This window comes from Schistocerca gregaria, chromosome 2 (assembly GCF_023897955.1).
Source record: "Schistocerca gregaria isolate iqSchGreg1 chromosome 2, iqSchGreg1.2, whole genome shotgun sequence".
NCBI classification, from domain to species: Eukaryota; Metazoa; Arthropoda; class Insecta; order Orthoptera; family Acrididae; genus Schistocerca; species Schistocerca gregaria.
Window position 1 is genome coordinate 870,670,940 of NC_064921.1, and position 18,899 is coordinate 870,689,838.

Sequence of the window (18,899 nt, forward strand, 5' to 3'; positions counted from 1 at the left end):
GGTAGATGCCGTGTTTCTTGACTTCCGCAAGGCGTTTGACACAGTTCCCCATAGTCGTTTAATGAACAAAGTAAGAGCATACGGACTATCAGATCAATTGTGTGATTGGATTGAGGAGTTCCTAGATAACAGAACGCAGCACGTCATTCTCAATGGAGAGAAGTCTTCCGAAGTAAGAGTGATTTCAGGTGTGCCGCAGGGGAGTGTCATAGGACCGTTGCTATTCACAATATACATAAATGACCTGGTGGATGACATCGGAAGTTCACTGAGGCTTTTTGCAGATGATGCTGTGGTGTATCGAGAGGTTGCAACAATGGAAAATTGTACTGAAATGCAGGAGGATCTGCAGTGAATTGACGCGTGGTGCACGGAATGGCAATTGAATCTCAATGTAGCGAAGTGTAATGTGATGCGAATACATAGAAAGATAGGTCCCTTATCATTTAGCTACAAAATAGCAGGTCAGCAACTGGAAGCAGTTAATTCCATAAATTATCTGGGAGTACGCATTAGGAGTGATTTAAAATGGAATGATCATATAAAGTTGATCGTCGGTAAAGCAGATGCCAGACTGAGATTCATTGGAAGAATCCTAAGGAAATGCAATCCGACAACAAAGGAAGTAGGTTACAGTACGCTTGTTCGCCCAATGCTTGAATACTGCTCAGCAGTGTGGGATCCGCACCAGGTAGGGTTGATAGAAGAGATAGAGAAGATCCAACAGAGAGCAGCGCGCTTCGTTACAGGATCATTTAGTAATTGCGAAAGCGTTACGGAGATGATAGATAAACTCCAGTGGAAGACTCTGCAGGAGAGACGCTCAGTAGCTCGGTACGGGCTTTTGTTGAAGTTTCGAGAACATACCTTCACCGAAGAGTCAAGCAGTATATTGCTCCCTCCTACGTATATCTCGCGAAGAGACCATGAGGATAAAATCAGAGAGATTAGAGCCCACACAGAAGCATACCGACAATCCTTCTTTCCACGTACAATACGAGACTGGAATAGAAGGGAGAACCGATAGAGGTACTCAGGGTACCCTCCGCCACACACCGTCAGGTGGCTTGCGGAGTACGGATGTAGATGTAGATGTAGATATAGGCAGAGAACTGATAATTGCAGAATGTGTTGAATTTTTGGGAGTAATTATTAACAAAAACTTGTCATGGACTGATCATGTGGATTGCTTACTGAAGCAGTTAAATAGTTTTGTGTATGCAATGAGTGTTCTAAATAAAGTAACTGATTAGCTGTTAGGAAAATTGTGTATTATGCATATTTTATATCATTTGTAATATATGGAATAATTTTTTGGGGAGTTGAGAAAGGAAGCCTCCTTGAAGTATTCAAGCTTCAGACAAAAATTATCAAAGCTATGACTGGAACAAACAATAAACAATCATACAAACCTTTATTTGCAAGTCTTGACTTACTGACAATTTCTTCCATGTTTATGTATAAAACACTTCTCTTTGAGTTAAAAAATCCACATTTTTTGAGGGAAATTCATTTATACATCCTCATGAAACAAGGCACAAACAAAATTACATGCTACTGTGCCACAGGCTAACATTATTTGAAAATACTCCTTATTACATGGCTTTGAAGCCTAGCAATAAAATGCGTTCAGAGTTAAAGGACTGGAAGATAGAACCCACAGGTCGAATAGGAATATTTAAAAAGCAAATGTGCTATAGTGTGGATGTTTTTATAAACCAGGAAGACAAGTAGTAGATACTACATTTGTTTTGTTTTCCTGTTTCTTTTTACATTACTTTCTATGTTCTCTTTTAATGGAGGTATGTGTTCTTTTTTTGTGTGTCCATACTTATAAACATAGTATCGTGGAAACTATGTATTTAAATATCTAGATGTATGCATATATACTACTTTTATGAAAGTATGTACTGTTTGAAGTATGTCCGTATTTACAAAGTAGAAAAACAAACATGAAAAATACTTAAAAAGAATAATTTTAAATAACTGTGGAAATTTTAAGAAACAGGATGAAACCTAACACGTAATTATCTTTTTATGTTGTAATGTGCTTCTGGGAGCATTCATATGCTTTATTTTAATGTATCTTGTTTTAAGGTATACTTAGGCAGGCATAGGATTATTCATTGATGAGTCATCAATGTTCCAATCAAATGATCGTATAAAACATTTCTATTTCTATAAAGATTCTGTTCTATTCTACTCTGTTTAAGCAACCATTCTTTCCGCGCTGAAAACTTGAACAAAATGGGAATAAGCTATAATATATGATGAAATGGAAAGTGCCGTTTGTCATGCATTTCACAGCGAATTAGAGAACGTACGTGTAAATCCACAAAGCAAGATGTTCTGAAATGTCTGCGCTACCACGGTTGTTCGGACTTAAAAACTGGTCATGTTTACAAGACAATGTAATCAATCAGCTGATTTAGTGGCTGCAAAGATTTTTCGGAATAGAATACACTGAAGTGAGAAAAGTCATGGGATAGCTATATGGACGTGTACAGAAGGCGGTAGTTTAGCGTACACAATGTATAAAAGAACGTCGCCTTGGTGAAGCTGTCATTCATGTGAAAAGGTTTCCGGCGTGATTAGGGCCGCACGACGCGAGTTAACAGACTTTGAACTCAGAATGGTAGTTGGAGTTCGATGTATGAGACATTCCAGTTTGTAAATAGTTACAGAATTCAGTATTTCGAGATCCAAAATGTGAAGAGAGTGCCGAGAATACCAAATTTCAAACATTACCTCTCAGCATGGACAACGCAGTGGCCGACGTCCTTCACCTAACAACCGAGAGCAGCAGCGTTTGCGTAGAGTTGTCAGTGCTAACAAACAAGCAACACTGGGTGAAAAAACGTCAGAAATCAATGAGGGACGTACGATGAATGTATCCGTTGAGACAGCGCAGCGAAATTTGCCGTTAATGGGCTATGGCAGCAGACGACCGACGAGAGTGCCTTTGCTAACAGCACGAAACCGTCAGTAGCTCTACTCCTGCGATCGTGACGGTATCGGTTGGACCCTAGACGACTGGAAAACCGTGGTCTGGTCAGATGAGTCCCGATTTCGGTTGTTAAGAGCTCATTAATAATTAACATTGGCGGCCAAAGACGTCTGGCATAAGGAGTGACTCTCATCTGCCAACAGCCTTGTCAAATGGTTCAAATGGCTATGAGTACTATGGGACGTAACATCTGAGGTCACCAGTCCCCTAGAACTTGGAACTACTTAAACCAAACTAACCTAAGGACACCACACACATCCATGGCCGAGGCAGGATTCGAACCTGCGACCGTAGCTGTCGCGCTGTTCCAGACTGCAGCGCCTAGAACCGCTCGGTCACACCGGCCGGCCGGCCTTGTCCAAGACGGCTGGAGAAGAGGACCGAGGTTCAGGGAACACTCGTGTCCTTGGGTTGGGAAACTGCTCCTAAAGGCGGCAGAATCAGCAATGACCAGCAGCATGAGGATACATAAGACAATGGAAACCACTGCATTAAAGACACATAACGTATATCCACAGGACAGGTGGTCTGTAATTGAAAAAGTATCATGATGAACTCTCCATCGCCGGTCACGGTGGTCTCGCGGTTCTAGGCGCGCAGTCCGGAACCGTGCGACTGCTACGGTCGCAGGTTCGAATCCTGCCTCGGGCATGGATGTGTGTGATGTCCTTAGGTTAGTTAGGTTTAAGTAGTTCTAAGTTCTAGGGGACTAATGACCACGGCAGTTGAGTCCCATAGTGCTCAGAGCCATTTGAACCATTTGCTCAGAGCCATTTGAACTCTCCATCAGCAAAAGATTCCGGAATAGTCTCCCATTCGAATCTCTGGGAGGGACTGCCAAAGGAGAGGAGAACATGAGAAAGAGATCAAATACTTAACGATAGGATAACGTTCTACGAGTCGGGGCGTGGAATGTCAAAAGCTTGAAAGTGGTAGAAAGCTAGAAAATCTGGAAAGGGAAATGCAAAAGCTCAGTCTAGATATAGTAGGGATCAGTGAACTGAAATGGAAAGAAAACAAGGTTTCCTGGTCAGATGAGTACAGGGTAATATCAACAGCAGCACAAAATGGTATAACGGGAGTAAGATTCGCTATGAATGGGAAGGTAGGGCAGAGAGTGTGTTACTGTGAACAGTTGACTGATAGGGTTGTTCTTATCAGAATCGACAGCAAACCAACATCGACAACGATAATTCGGGTACACATGCCGACGTTGCAAGCTGAAGATAAAGTATATGAGGGTACTGAAAGGATAATACGGTACGTAAAGGGAGACGAAAATCTGACAGAATGCTGTAGTAGGGGAAGAAGTAGAAGAAACGGTTGCAGGAGAATATGGGCTTGGGACAAAGAATGAGAGAGGAAATATACTCATTGAGTTCTGTAATTAATTTCAGCTAATAACAGCGAATACTCTGGTGAATAATCACAAGAGGAGGAGGTGTATTGGAATAAGCTGCGTGATATGGGAAGATTTCAGTCAGATTACATCATGATTAGACACAGATTCCAAAATCAGATATTGAATTGTAAGGCGTACCCAGGAGCAGATGTAGACTCAGATCACAGTGAAGTAATGATGAAAAGTAGACTGAAGTTGAAGTGATTAGTAAGGAAGAATTCATACGCAGAGAAGTGGGACACGGAAGCACTAAGGAATCACGCGATAGGCTTGAAGTTCTCTAAGCCTATAGAGACTGCGATACAGAATAGTTCAATAACCAATATAGTTTAAGAGGGAAGGACATCTGAAAAGGGGAATCAAAGAAGTTGGAAAGAAAAACATAGGCACAAAGAAGGTAACTGCGAAGAAACCATGGGTAACAAAGAAATATTTCAGATGATCGATGAGAAAAGTACAAAAATGTTCAGGGAAATTCAGGAATAGAGAAGTACAAGTCGCTGAGGAATGAAATAAATAGGAAGTGTAGGGAAGCTAAGACGAAATGGCTACAAAAAAAATGTGAAGAAATCGAAAAAGAAATGATTGTTAGAAGAACTTTCGGTGAAATTAAAAGCAAGGGTGGTAAAAATTAAGAGTGCAACGGGGATTCCACTGTTAAATGCATAGGATAGAGCGGATAGGTAGAAAGAGTGCATTGAAGACCTCTGTGAGGGGGAAGATTTGTATGATGTGGTATAAGAAGAAACAGGACTCGATTTGGAAGAGATAGTGGATTTAGTATTAGAATTAGAATTTAAAAGAGCTTCGGAGGACGTAAGATCAAATAAGCCAGAAGGGATACATAACATTCCACCAGAATTTCTGAAGCCATTGGGGGAAGTGGCAACAAAACGGCTATTCACGTTGGTGTGTAGAATGTATGAGTCTGGCGACTTACCATCTGACTTTCGGAAAAATATCATGCAGAAAATTCCAAAAACTGCAAGAGCTGATAACTGCGAAAATTATGGCGCAGTCGGTTTAATAGCTCATGCATCCAATTTGCTGACCAGAATAATGTGTAGAAGAATGGAAAAGAAAACTGAGGATGTGTTGGACGACCATTAGTTTGGCTTTAGGAGAGGCAAAGTTACCAGAGAGGCAATTATGAGGTTTCCATTGAAAAAGGATGCGAGACTGAAGAAAAATCTATTCATATGAATTGACGAAAAATAAAAGGCGTTCAATAATGTAAAATAGTGCGAGATGTTCAAAATTCTCAGAAAAATAGGGATAATCTATAGGGTGAGGAGGGTAATATATAATATGTACAAGAGCCAAGAGGAAATAATGAGAGTGGACGCCAAGAACGAAGTGCTCGGATTAAAATGTGTGTAAGATAGGGATGTAGCCTTCGCCCTTACTGTTTAATCTGTACATCGAAGAAGCAATTATGGAAATAAAAGAAAGATTCAGAAGTGGGATTAAAATTCAAGGTGAAAGGATTTCAATGATGAAATAGCTATCCTGAGTGAAAGTAAAGAATAATTACATGATCTGTTGAGTGGAATGAACAGTCTACTGAGTACAGCATAAGGGCTGAGAGTAAATCGAAGAAAGACGAAAGTAATGAGAAGTAGCAAAAATGAGAGTAGTGAGAAACTTATCGGGGGTGATGGTCATGAAGTAGAAGAAATTAAGGAATTCTGCTGCTTAGGCAGCAGAATAACCAATTAAGGACAGAGCAAGGAAGACATAAAAAGCGGACTAGCAGTGGCAAAAGGGGCATTCCTGCCTAAGAGAAGTCTACTAATATCAAACATAGACTTTAATTTGAGGAAGAAATTTCTGAGAATGTACGTTTGGAGCACAGCATGGTATCGAAGTAAAACATGGACTGTGGAAAAACAGAAACAGAAGAGAATCGAAGTATCTGAGATGTGCTGCTACAGACGAATGTTGAAAATTAGATGGACTGATAAAGTAAGGAATGAGGAGTTTCTGCGCAGTATCGGAGAGGAAAAGGAACATGTGTAAAACACTGACAGGGAGAAGACACAGCATGAAATAAGCAGTTGACATAATATGCAAAAAAACTGTTGATTTCTCAAACCTGGGAACAATCAAGAATGGGGTGCTGCAAGGTTCGTTCTTGGGTCCTCTGCTGTTCTTAATATATATTAATGACTTGCCATTCTATATTCACGAAGATGCAAAGCTGGTACTTTTTGCCGATGATACAAGTATAGCTATCACACCGAACAGACAAGAATTAACTGGTGAAATTGTAAACAATGTTTTTCAGAAAATCATTAAGTGGTTGTCTGCAAATGGATGTAATATTTTGTGCCATGTAATATCTTGTATAGACACCTTTTATTAACCTGAGACGTTCCACATCATTACGAAGTGTCGTATTCATGATCCATGGAGTAATTACTAATCTAATCTAGGACACCTGTTAAAACATCAGGAAATGCCTTCGATGGTATTAGTGGGAGCTGTAGAGGGGAAACACTGTGGAGGAACAGCGAGATTGGAGTACATCCAGAAAACAACTGAGGACGTAGGTTACAAGTCCTACTCTGAAATGAAGAGGTTAGCACGGAGAGGAATACATGTCGGACCGCATCAAACCAGCCAGAAGACTGCTGATTGAGGGTTCGAGTGACGAGTGAGGCGTAGACTCCATGAAGTCACGGATAGAAGCTGTCAACAAGGCACGCTGTTGTTGTTGTTGTCTTCAGTCCTGAGACTGGTTTGATGCAGCTCTCCATGCTACTCTATCCTGTGCAAGCTGCTTCATCTCCCAGTACCTACTGCAACCTACATCCTTCTGAATCTGCTTAGTGTACTCATCTCTCGGTCTCCCTCTACGATTTTTACCCTCCACGCTGCCCTCCAATGCTAAATTTGGTATCCCCTGATGCCTCAAAACATGTCCTACCAACCGATCCCTTCTTCTAGTCAAGTTGTGCCACAAACTTCTCTTCTCCCCAATCCTATTCAATACCTCCTCATTAGTTACGTGATCTATCCACCTTATCTTCAGTATTCTTCTGTAGCACCACATTTCGAAAGCTTCTATTCTCTTCTTGTCCAGACTAGTTATCGTCCATGATTCACTTCCATACATGGCTACACTCCAAACAAATACTTTCAGAAACGACTTCCTGATACATAAATCTATATTCGATGTTAACAAATTTCTCTTCTTCAGAAACGCTTTCCTTGCCATTGCCAGTCTACATTTTATATCCTCTCTACTTCGACCATCATCAGTTATTTTACTTCATAAATAGCAAAACTCCTTTACTACTTTAAGTGTCTCATTTCCTAATCTAATTCCCTCAGCATCACCCGATTTAATTTGACTACATTCCATTATCCTCGTTATGCTTTTGTTGATGTTCATCTTATATCCTCCTTTCAACACACTATCCATTCCGTTCAACTGCTCTTCCAAGTCCTTTGCCGTCTCTGACAGAATTACAATGTCATCGGCGAACCTCAATGTTTTTACTTCTTCTCCATGAATTTTAATACCTACTCCAAATTATTCTTTTGTTTCCTTTACAGCTTTCTCAATATACAGATTGAATAACATCGGGAGAGGCTACAACCCTGTCTCACTCCTTTCCCAACCACTGCTTCCCTTTCATGCCCCTCGATTCTTATGACTGCCATCTGGTTTCTGTACAAATTGTAAATAGTCTTTCTCTCCCCGTATTTTACCCCTGCCACCTTTAGCATCTGAAAGAGAGTATTCCAGTCAACATTGTCAAAAGCTTTCTCTAAGTCTACAAATGCCAGAAACGTAGGTTTGCCTTTTCTTAATCTTTCTTTTAAGATTAGTCGTAAGGTCAGTATTGCCTCACGTGTTCCAACATTTCTACGAAATCCAAACTGATCCTCCCCAAGGTCCGCATCTACCAGTTTTTCCATTCGTCTGTAAAGAATTCGCGTTAGTATTTTGCAGCTGTGACTTATTAAACTGATAGTTCGGTAATTTTCACATCTGTCAGCACTTGCTTTCTTTGGGATTGGAATTATTATATTCTTCTTGAAGTCTGAGGGTATTTCGCCTGTCTCATACATCTTGCTCACCAGCTGGTAGAGTTTTGTCATGACTGGCTCTCCCAAGGCCGTCAGTAGTTCTAATGCAATGTTGTCTACTCCGGGGGCCTTGTTTCGACTCAGGTCTTTCAGTGCTCTGTCAAACTCTTCACGCAGTATCGTATCTCCCATTTCGTCTTCATCTACATCCTCTTCCATTTCCATAATATTGTCCTCAAGTACATCGCCCTTGTATAAACCTTCTATATACTCCTTCCACCTTTCTGCCTTCTCTTCTTTGCTTAGAACTGGGTTGCCATCTGAGCTCTTGATATTCGTACACATGGTTCTCTTCTCTCCAAAGGTCTCTTTAATTTTCCTGTAGGCAGTATCTATCTTACCCCTAGTGAGATAAGCTTCTACATCCTTACATTTGTCCTCTATCCATCGCTGTTTAGCCATTTTGCACTTCCTGTCGATCTCATTTTTGAGACGTTTGTATTCCTTTTTGCCTGCTTCATTTACTGCATTTTTATATTTTCTCCTTTCATCAATTAAATTCAATATTTCTTCTGTTACCCAAGGATTTCTAGCAGCCCTCGTCTTTTTACCTACTTTATCCTCTGCTGCCTTCACTACTTCATCCCTCAGAGCTACCCATTCTTCTTCTACTGTATTTCTTTCCCCCATTCCTGTCAATTGTTCCCTTATGCTCTCCCTGAAACTCTCTACAACCTCTGGTTCTTTCAGTTTATCCAGGTCCCATCTCCTTAATTTCCCACATTTTTGCAGTTTCTTCAGTTTTAATCTACAGGTCATAACCAATAGATTGTGGTCAGAGTCCACATCTGCCCCTGGAAATGTCTTACAACTTAAAACCTGGTTCCTAAATCTCTGTCTTACCATTATATAATCTATCTGATGCCTTTTAGTATATCCAGGGTTCTTCCATGTATACAACCTTCTTTCATGATTCTTAAACCAAGTGTTAGCTATGATTAAGTTGTGCTCTGTGTAAAATTCTACTAGGCGTCTTCCTCTTTCATTTCTTAGCCCCAATCCATATTCACCTACTATGTTTCCTTCTCTCCCTTTTCCTACACTCGAATTCCAGTCACCCATGACTATTAAATTTTCATCTCCCTTCACTATCTGAATAATTTCTTTTATTTCATCGTACATTTCTTCAATTTCTTCGTCATCTGCAGAGCTAGTTGGCATATAAACTTGTACTACTGTAGTAGGTGTGGGCTTCGTATCTATCTTGGCCACAATAATGCGTTCACTATGCTGTTTGTAGTAGCTTACCCGCATTCCTATTTTCCTATTCATTATTAAACCTACTCCTGCATTACCCCTATTTGATTTTGTGTTTATAACCCTGTAGTCACCTGACCAGAAGTCTTGTTCCTCCTGCCACCGAACTTCACTAATTCCCACTATATCTAACTTTAACCTATCCATTTCCCTTTTTAAATTTTCTAACCTACCTGCCCGATTAAGGGATCTGACATTCCACGCTCCGATCCGTAGAACGCCAGTTTTTTTTCTCCTGATGATGACATCCTCTTGAGTAGTCCCTGCCCGGAGATCCAAATGGGGGACTATTTTACCTCCGGAATATTTTACCCAAGAGGACGCCATCATCATTTAATCATACAGTAAAGCTGCATGTCCTTGGGAAAAATTACGGCTGTAGTTTCCCCTTGCTTTCAGCCGTTCGCAGTATCAGCACAGAAGGCCGTTTTGGTTAATGTTGAAAGGCCAGATCAGTCAATCATCCAGACTGTTGCCCCTGCAACTACTGAAAAGGCTGCTGCCCCTCTTCAGGAAGCACATGTTTGTCTGACCTCTCAACAGATACCCCTCCGTTGTGGTTGCACCTACGGTACGGCCATCTGTATCGCTGAGGCACGCAAGCCTCCCCACCAACGGCAAGGTCCATGGTTCATGGGCACCCTACAAGATGGTAATGGTTCCGTAATGGTGTGGGCTCTGTTAACATGGAATGGACTGGGTCCTGTGGTCCAACTGAACCGATCATTCACTGGGGACCTTTTTTTCTTTTTCTACTTGGAGACCATTTGCAGCCATTCATGGGCTTCCTGTTTGCAAACGACGATTTTTATGGGACACAATGCGCCGTGTCACCGGGCCACATTGTTCGCCATTGGTTTGAAGCACATCCTGGACAGTCAGAGCGAATGATTTGGCCACCCAGATCGCCCGACATGAACCCCGTCGAACATTTATAGGTGATAATCGAGAGTTCAGCACTTTCGGAGTTACGGGCGACTATAGAGGCAGTACGACTAACTATTTCTGCAGGAGGCTTCCAAAAACTTGATGAGTCCATGCCATTCGAATTATTGCACTATGCTGGGAAAAAGGAGCTCCGACACAATATTAGGAGGTATCCAGTGACCCTTGTCACCTCAGTGTAGCGCATTATTATAGCCCAGATTTAGGCATTGTGAGGAGGCGATCAACAGATGGAAGCAAATTTTGGAGTAACTGTTGTTTAAATTTCTCATGCTGAGTTTTATTTACTTCTCTTAAAACAGTTACCTCGTTATTGTTGTCAGTCGGTTCCACTTGAGGAAGGCTCTCGTTGAGGATGTAGTTTCTGGTTATGTTGATATCCGAATGGAAGCATTCGCTGACCACAGCACTCCCGTCTGACGATCGTTTCTTCACCATGGAGACTATAGCGATGTTTATGTTGCTCCTGATCATGTAGTTGACTCCACAGCCCAGGAAGGTGATACACCACAGTACACTGGTGCATGACAGGCATCCTGTAACACAGCAATAGAAAAGTGTCTTTTCAATGGATCTGACAATGAATTTTGTTGTAATATCAGTACATTCATCTCCAGATTGCTGGCATTAATACTAGTTTCTTCCGCTTTCTTGTTTCTCGTCAACTCACTTTTGATTCCAATTCAGCAAAGGAAAACATATGTAATTGTACAAGATAGTGTGGTATTCCAGGTCTTTAAGTAAATTAAACATATTCATGTGTGATTCTAGTGTGAAGAACATTGGATACATTTTTCCGTAAACATTATAATGCATACAGAGTGTTTCTGCAGTTTCACTGTGCAAGATGAGGGCTTTCAAAAAGAAACGAGTAAGTATCAGTCTCAAAATTAACTGTCTTTTTTTTAATGCTTCATCTTTCATTTTGAAAATAAAATCAGTTTATGAACAACTTTATTTTCTCCTTAATTAGGAAGCAAGGAATTACGACATATTTCTCCTCTATTGCCTGTAATACAGCGTCACTTGTCCACTGTTAATAAATATTATTATATTATTTCCAAGTTTGCACCAAATGAAAATATATTAATCGGCTTGTAACTTTGCTTTCTTCCTAGCTCACGTCATCAACTGCTTATATGTGCTGATAACTGCATAGCCCATTTCATGATGTACTCGTCGCGGATTGCGACCACTCCGGTGTTCGAGAATCTCCTCTGCGGGAACTGAAAGGAAAATTACACGAAGGACGACACCTCTGTAATTTGGAGACGACTATTATTGGTATATTTACTAAAATTTTGTTTGTTTCCACAAGTTATCTGTTTCGACCTTCGAGATGAGATTCATTACAAGAATCCTAAGGGAAAGTAATTAAACCTCTAAGGAAATATCTTGCAAACACCTTGTTAATCCGATTTAGAGTGCTCGTCATCAGTGACAGGGGAGACAGGCAAGAAAGAGCACAGCGTTTCTTCACGACTGACATCGACGTCCATGGGATGTTAAGCCCTACGCTTCCTCTTTTTTTCTAAAATCTACCACCATAGTTAAAGAGGACAGACAACAAGGGACCCATAGAACCAGGTGTAAGCAATACGGAAGGAACTGCAAATTCGCTTAGCCAGCAGTGGGGCAGCTTGGTGGAATCTGGGCCTGAGCTAGCGGCAACTCCCTATCAACACGGGAGTAATGAGAGGAAGATTAGGGCTTAACGTCCCACAGACATCGAGGTCATTAGAGACGGAGCACAAGCTCGAAATCTTTCTAGAACAGGAGAGGACATCGGCCATTTCCTTTGAAAGGAGCAGTCCCAGCATTTACCTGGAGTGATTTAGGGAAAACCTGAATCTGGATGGGCGGACGCGTATTTGAACCTATGACTAACATACTTTACGTAGGTAACATTTCTCAAAAATAGCAAACCTACTTAAGTCACATAAAGTGAAAGTGGCTTTCTCCACAAAAAACCAACTACGACAGATATTTGTCCACTCTTTAAACAATAAAAAAGACAAAGTCTCAAATTCAGGAATATAAAAATAACATGTAAAAGATACTCAAGCTACCTCATAGGACAAACTGGCAGGATTTTAAAATTAGATACAATGAATACATCAAATGTTACACACATAACCAATTTATAAAATCAACAATAGTAACACATACAGAAAAACTGGGCACCTATTCTAAAACAGAGAACAAGATCGTAAGATAATCCACCACTTCCAAAAATCACATACAATAGATATAATGGAGGAATTTGAAATTTGTGTACACCACAAAAAGTAAGAATAAAAATTCTCAGGGACACATGAGATATTAAATCGGTTAACTATTTAAAATGTTATTCCTGCATATGATAACTGTAGTAATTTTCATAAATGTGTACATTTTCTCAATAAAGCAATTTAATCGATAATTCAGTAGCCAACAGTGGTAAAAATACATTTTATAACTGACAATTTATATACACTTCTGGAAATTGAAATAAGAACACCGTGAATTCATTGTCTCAGGAAGGGGAAACTTTATTGACACATTCCTGGAGTCAGATACATCACATGATCACACTGACAGAACCACAGGCACATAGACACAGGCAACAGAGCATGCACAATGACGGCACTAGTACAGTGTATATCCACCTTTCGCAGCAATGCAGGTTGCTATTCTCCCATGGAGACGATCGTAGAGATGCTGGATGTAGTCCTGTGGAACAGCTTGCCATGCCATTTCCACCTGGCGCCTCAGTTGGACCAGCGTTCGTGCTGGACGTGCAGACCGCGTGAGACGACGCTTCATCCAGTCCCAAACATGCTCAATGGGGGACAGATCCGGAGATCTTGCTGGCCAGGGTAGTTGACTTACACCTTCTAGAGCACGTTGGGTGGCACGGGATACATGCGGACGTGCGTTGTCCTGTTGGAACACCAAGGTCCTTTGCCGGTCTAGGAATGGTAGAACGATGGGTTCGATGACGGTTTGGATGTACCGTGCACTATTCAGTGTCCCCTTGACGATCACCACAGGTGTACGGCCAGTGTAGAAGATCGCTCCCCACACCATGATGCCGGGTGTTGGCCCTGTGTGCCTCGGTCGTATGCAGTCCTGATTGTGGCGCTCACCTGCACGGCGCCAAACACGCATACGACCATCATTGGCACCAAGGCAGAAGCGACTCTCATCGCTGAAGACGACACGTCTCCATTCGTCCCTCCATTCACGCTGTCGCGACACCACTGGAGGCGGGCTGCACGATGTTGGGGCGTGAGCGGAAGACGGCCTAACGGTGTGCGGGACCGTAGCCCAGCTTCATGGAGACGGTTGCGAATGGTCCTCACCGATACCCCAGGAGCAACAGTGTCCCTAATTTGCTGGGAAGTGGCGGTGCGGTCCCCTACGGCACTGCGTAGGATCCTACGGTCTTGGCGTGCATCCGTGCGTCGCTGCGGTCCGGTCCCAGGTCGACGGGCACGTGCACCTTCCGCCGACCACTGGCGACAACATCGATGTACTGTGGAGACCTCACGCCCCACGTGTTGAGCAATTCGGCGGTACGTCCACCCGGCCTCCCGCATGCCCACTATACGCCCTGGCTCAAAGTCCGTCAACTGCACATACGGTTCACGTCCACGCTGTCGCGGCATGCTACCAGTGTTAAAGACTGCGATGGAGCTCCGTATGCCACGGCAAACTGGCTGACACTGACGGCGGCGGTGCACAAATGCTGCGCAGCTAGCGCCATTCGACGGCCAACACCGCGGTTCCTGCTGTGTCCGCTGTGCCGTGCGTGTGATCATTGCTTGTACAGCCCTCTCGCAGTGTCCGGAGCAAGTATGGTGGGTCTGACACACCGGTGTCAATGTGTTCTTTTTTCCTTTTTCCAGGAATGTATATACCTTTATAAAATGTTTTTATTACTAAAACAAAGAGAAAGTGATGACTTGCGTGTTTGTGATATTCTGTATAATGGACGATGCACAATACCTGTAAGTAGACAAACAAAAATACCGTTTCTAACATTAGCATTTAAAAACACTCATTTTGTCCGATTTTCCGATTGCAGTATAACATCAAAAAGACGCAAGTGAGGTAGAAAATCACACATGCAAACATTACCAAAAATGTTCATATAAACAAATGCAGTTGAAAATGAGTATAAAATCTCGAAACTCGTTGTGATAAGCATGAAGAAGTAAATAACTGGTGGAGTTTTCATTATTTAAATCAGAGATATAATTCTCTTAACAAAGATTAGTTTGTCATCAGTGTTTACCTTGCAGTAGAACTGTGAGGTTAAGCAGGGCCGCATTTATGTGCATATCACCTAGGCTGTAGAATAGACAAAAATTTAAAATAAAAAAACGTTTCTGTTTAAATATTGTGGTACTCATCTTCTTATAATCTTAAAAGACGTAGACGTAATTACTTTGCGTGAGCTTATTTTGCTGAAGTTTTTAATGGTTGTAGTGACAGCCGGTCACTTGGCAATGACAGTAAGTCTTTGAAATAGTTGGTTAACGAAAATTCGGCAGTTTAAGTGAATCGATTACGCCGACAGCCGATTTCCTTCGGACTTCATTTCATAAAAGGCAGGACACGTAAATTTTTATACTTCCCTTCACCAGAGGAAGATTCTTGTGTTTTTATAGCGAGGGAAAACTACTTTCAGATAGGTTTATTCGTCATTGAGATATTGCCAGAAACGTACAAGACCCATTCTGTTTGACAAGATAACACATTGTCTTGTGATGTCTCTACAATAGCTACCCATTATCCAGCCCGCTTTGTACTTAAATGACCTTGAAAAGTGCAAGTGATATCATGGGTTATCTCTATGACAGGGTCAAACACATGATGTTATAAGCCACGTCTCCTTATCTACGATATAATCAGCATGTGACAAGCCCCTAATACATCATTCACAATCCAAGAAGCAGCATATCATTTCTTGTAGATAACGGCACCCATGAAAACGAAAGAGTCAATCTAATCGCAGTATTTTAGTTGCGATTGAAACGAAACAGACAATCTCTTTTCAATGTCCGTGGTTCATTCTCTGAATCACATTTGGTGTAAGGAACAACAGACCTCAAATTAAATTTTTCCACATGCAAACTGTTCTTTGAAACACATGATGCTTCTTGTCACAATGTTATTTCCACATCTAAAATACTTGCAAAAAGACATCAACAACAAAACATACAATGCTTACAGCTATTGTTACGAATACACACACACACACACACACACACACACACACACACACACACACAGACACACACACACACACACACACACACACACACACACACAAATCTGTCAGAACTAAAGCCTAAACATGAGAGTGGACTCTCAAGTCAAGCGCCCCATGCTATTTCCATTTATAAATGGTTACAAAACACATTCCATGCTTGGGTCTAAATCGGGCGATATACCTAAACGAATCTAACCAATCCTATAGCTGCCCAAGACACATGTTGGATAAAATACTTCACTAAGCAGCAAGCGAATAAACAAATCTGCAGTCTGAATTAATTCTTTCATTTTTAGTAAATACAGTCCTGGAAATGGAAAAAAGAACACATTGACACCGGTGTGTCAGACCCACCATACTTGCTCCGGACACTGCTAGAGGGCTGTACAAGCAATGATCACACGCACGGCACAGCGGACACACCAGGAACCGCGATGTTGGCCGTCGAATGGCGCTAGCTGCGCAGCATTTGTGCACCGCCGCCGTCAGTGTCAGCCAGTTTGCCGTGGCATACGGAGCTCCATCGCAGTCTTTAACACTGGTAGCATGCCGCGACAGCGTGGACGTGAACCGTATGTGCAGCTGACGGACTTTGAGCGAGGGCGTATAGTGGGCATGCGGGAGGCCGGGTGGACGTACCGCCGAATTGCTCAACACGTGGGGCGTGAGGTCTCCACAGTACATCGATGTTGTCGCCAGTGGTCGGCGGAAGGTGCACGTGCCCGTCGACCTGGGACCGGACCGCAGCGACGCACGGATGCACGCCAAGACCGTAGGATCCTACGCAGTGCCGTAGGGGACCGCACCGCCACTTCCCAGCAAATTAGGGACACTGTTGCTCCTGGGGTATCGGCGAGGACCATTCGCAACCGTCTCCATGAAGCTGGGCTACGGTCCCGCACACCGTTAGGCCGTCTTCCGCTCACGCCCCAACATCGTGCAGCCCGCCTCCAGTGGTGTCGCGACAGCGAGAATGGAGGGACGAATGGAGACGTGTCGTCTTCAGCGATGAGAGTCGCTTCTGCCTTGGTGCCAATGATGGTCGTATGCGTGTTTGGCGCCGTGCAGGTGAGCGCCACAATCAGGACTGCATACGACCGAGGCACACAGGGCCAACACCCGGCATCATGGTGTGGGGAGCGATCTTCTACACTGGCCGTACACCTGTGGTGATCGTCAAGGGGACACTGAATAGTGCACGGTACATCCGAACCGTCATCGAACCCATCTTTCTACCATTCCTAGACCGGCAAAGGAACTTGCTGTTCCAACAGGACAACGCACGTCCGCATGTATCCCGTGCCACCCAACGTGCTCTAGAACGTGTAAGTCAACTACCCTGGCCAGCAAGATCTCCGGATCTGTCCCCCATTGAGCATGTTTGGGACTGGATGAAGCGTCGTCTCACGCGGTCTGCACGTCCAGCACGAACGCTGGTCCAACTGAGGCGGCAGGTGGAAATGGCATGGCAAGCCGTTCCACAGGACTACATCCAGCATCTCTACGATCGTCTCCATGGGAGAATAGCAGCCTGCATTGCTGCGAAAGGTGGATATACACTGTACTAGTGCCGACATTATGCATGCTCTGTTGCCTGTGTCTATGTGCCTGTGGTTCTGTCAGTGTGATCATGTGATGTATCTGACCCCAGGAATGTGTCAATAAAGTTTCCCCTTCCTGGGACAATGAATTCACGGTGTTCTTATTTCAATTTCCAGGAGTGTAATTTTGACCATGAAAATAATTCAGATACTTTTGAACATGGTAGCTGTAGTTTGATTGGCTGTTTCATTTTAACAGATACTAAAATAGTAGGCTGTGATTGGTTGTTTCGTTTGGCTAGCGAAATATTTGGATGTGATTATGGTTTCAGTGTCATAGCTATCAGCATTGCAAGAAACGAAGTTTGGCTTCTTGGATTTCGAATGATGTCATAGATAAGTTGACATGGCTTGTCATGTGAAGATGATGACTTCACAAATAATGGAGACGTGACTTATGATATCACATGTTTTCTCTTGGCATATAGATAATGTGAACTGGCACTTGTACTTTTAGAGGACGTTTAGTCGTAGTATGTCTTGGTCACTATTATTAACTAGAAATCCAAAAGTTACATAGACAATATGTTTTCTAAGAAAAATTACTCTATTCTTTGAAGAAATAATTTTGTTGTTGTAATAATTATTGTGCTACCAACTGAAAGTATCTTTAAAAATTTATTAGTATCAATGTTACAGCATTTGAGGGCTGCACCTGCCATCACCAGCGAAAAACAATAATGTAACAGCAAGGCAAACCTGACATTGTAATAAGACGATTTTCTCCATCTAATCTACAGGTATTATTATACAGTGCCATAAAATACAGTTATCCTGATTTAAAAAATGAACTTAAAAGTTGAAGAGTCATACGAAATTTCTTTTCATCTTTAAACTCACCAATTCATTAAAACATAAATCGTGTATTAAAATTATATAAAATTAAGTATTAATCTTAAATGCTACGTTATAGGCTTTAAATTCGAAAATTACTTTAAAATGCTATTTTTGTTCGTCAATTATATGAAAATTTCTCCAAGTACGGCACAGACCACAAGTTCAATCTAGGGATCTATGGATCCTAAATGTGACCATGAGCTAAGTGCTGGTTTTTCGTTTGAGCTAGACTTCAGACCCAGTCGTATCACAACAGAGCTTCTTCAACGTAGGGAAAGATGTAGCAGCCTGCAACTAACAGCTCTCGCCCCGTGCTCTTATCTAAAGCCTGTGAATCAGGCTGCGGAGAGTTAGGCATCGCTGATTGTCGCTGTTGCTACTCGAGATGTCGGAACGCATAAGGGGACGCAAAGCTGCTGCCTCGGCGGTGTTGCTGCTCGCGCTAGCAGGAACATCCGGCAACAAGAAGAGGAAGACTGCAGCGCAGTGCCT

General features: G+C 42.4%; 1 protein-coding gene across 1 annotated transcript in view; it reads right to left on the reverse strand.

The window, feature by feature from the left end:
* Positions 1-18,899, reverse strand: part of LOC126336590 (sialin-like) — a 141,875-nt gene that overhangs the window by 74,429 nt on the left and 48,547 nt on the right. The window contains exon 2 of the mRNA XM_050000451.1: positions 11,016-11,245. Within this exon, the coding sequence (XP_049856408.1) occupies positions 11,016-11,245 (230 nt within the window). The remainder of the gene's footprint in view (positions 1-11,015; positions 11,246-18,899) is intronic.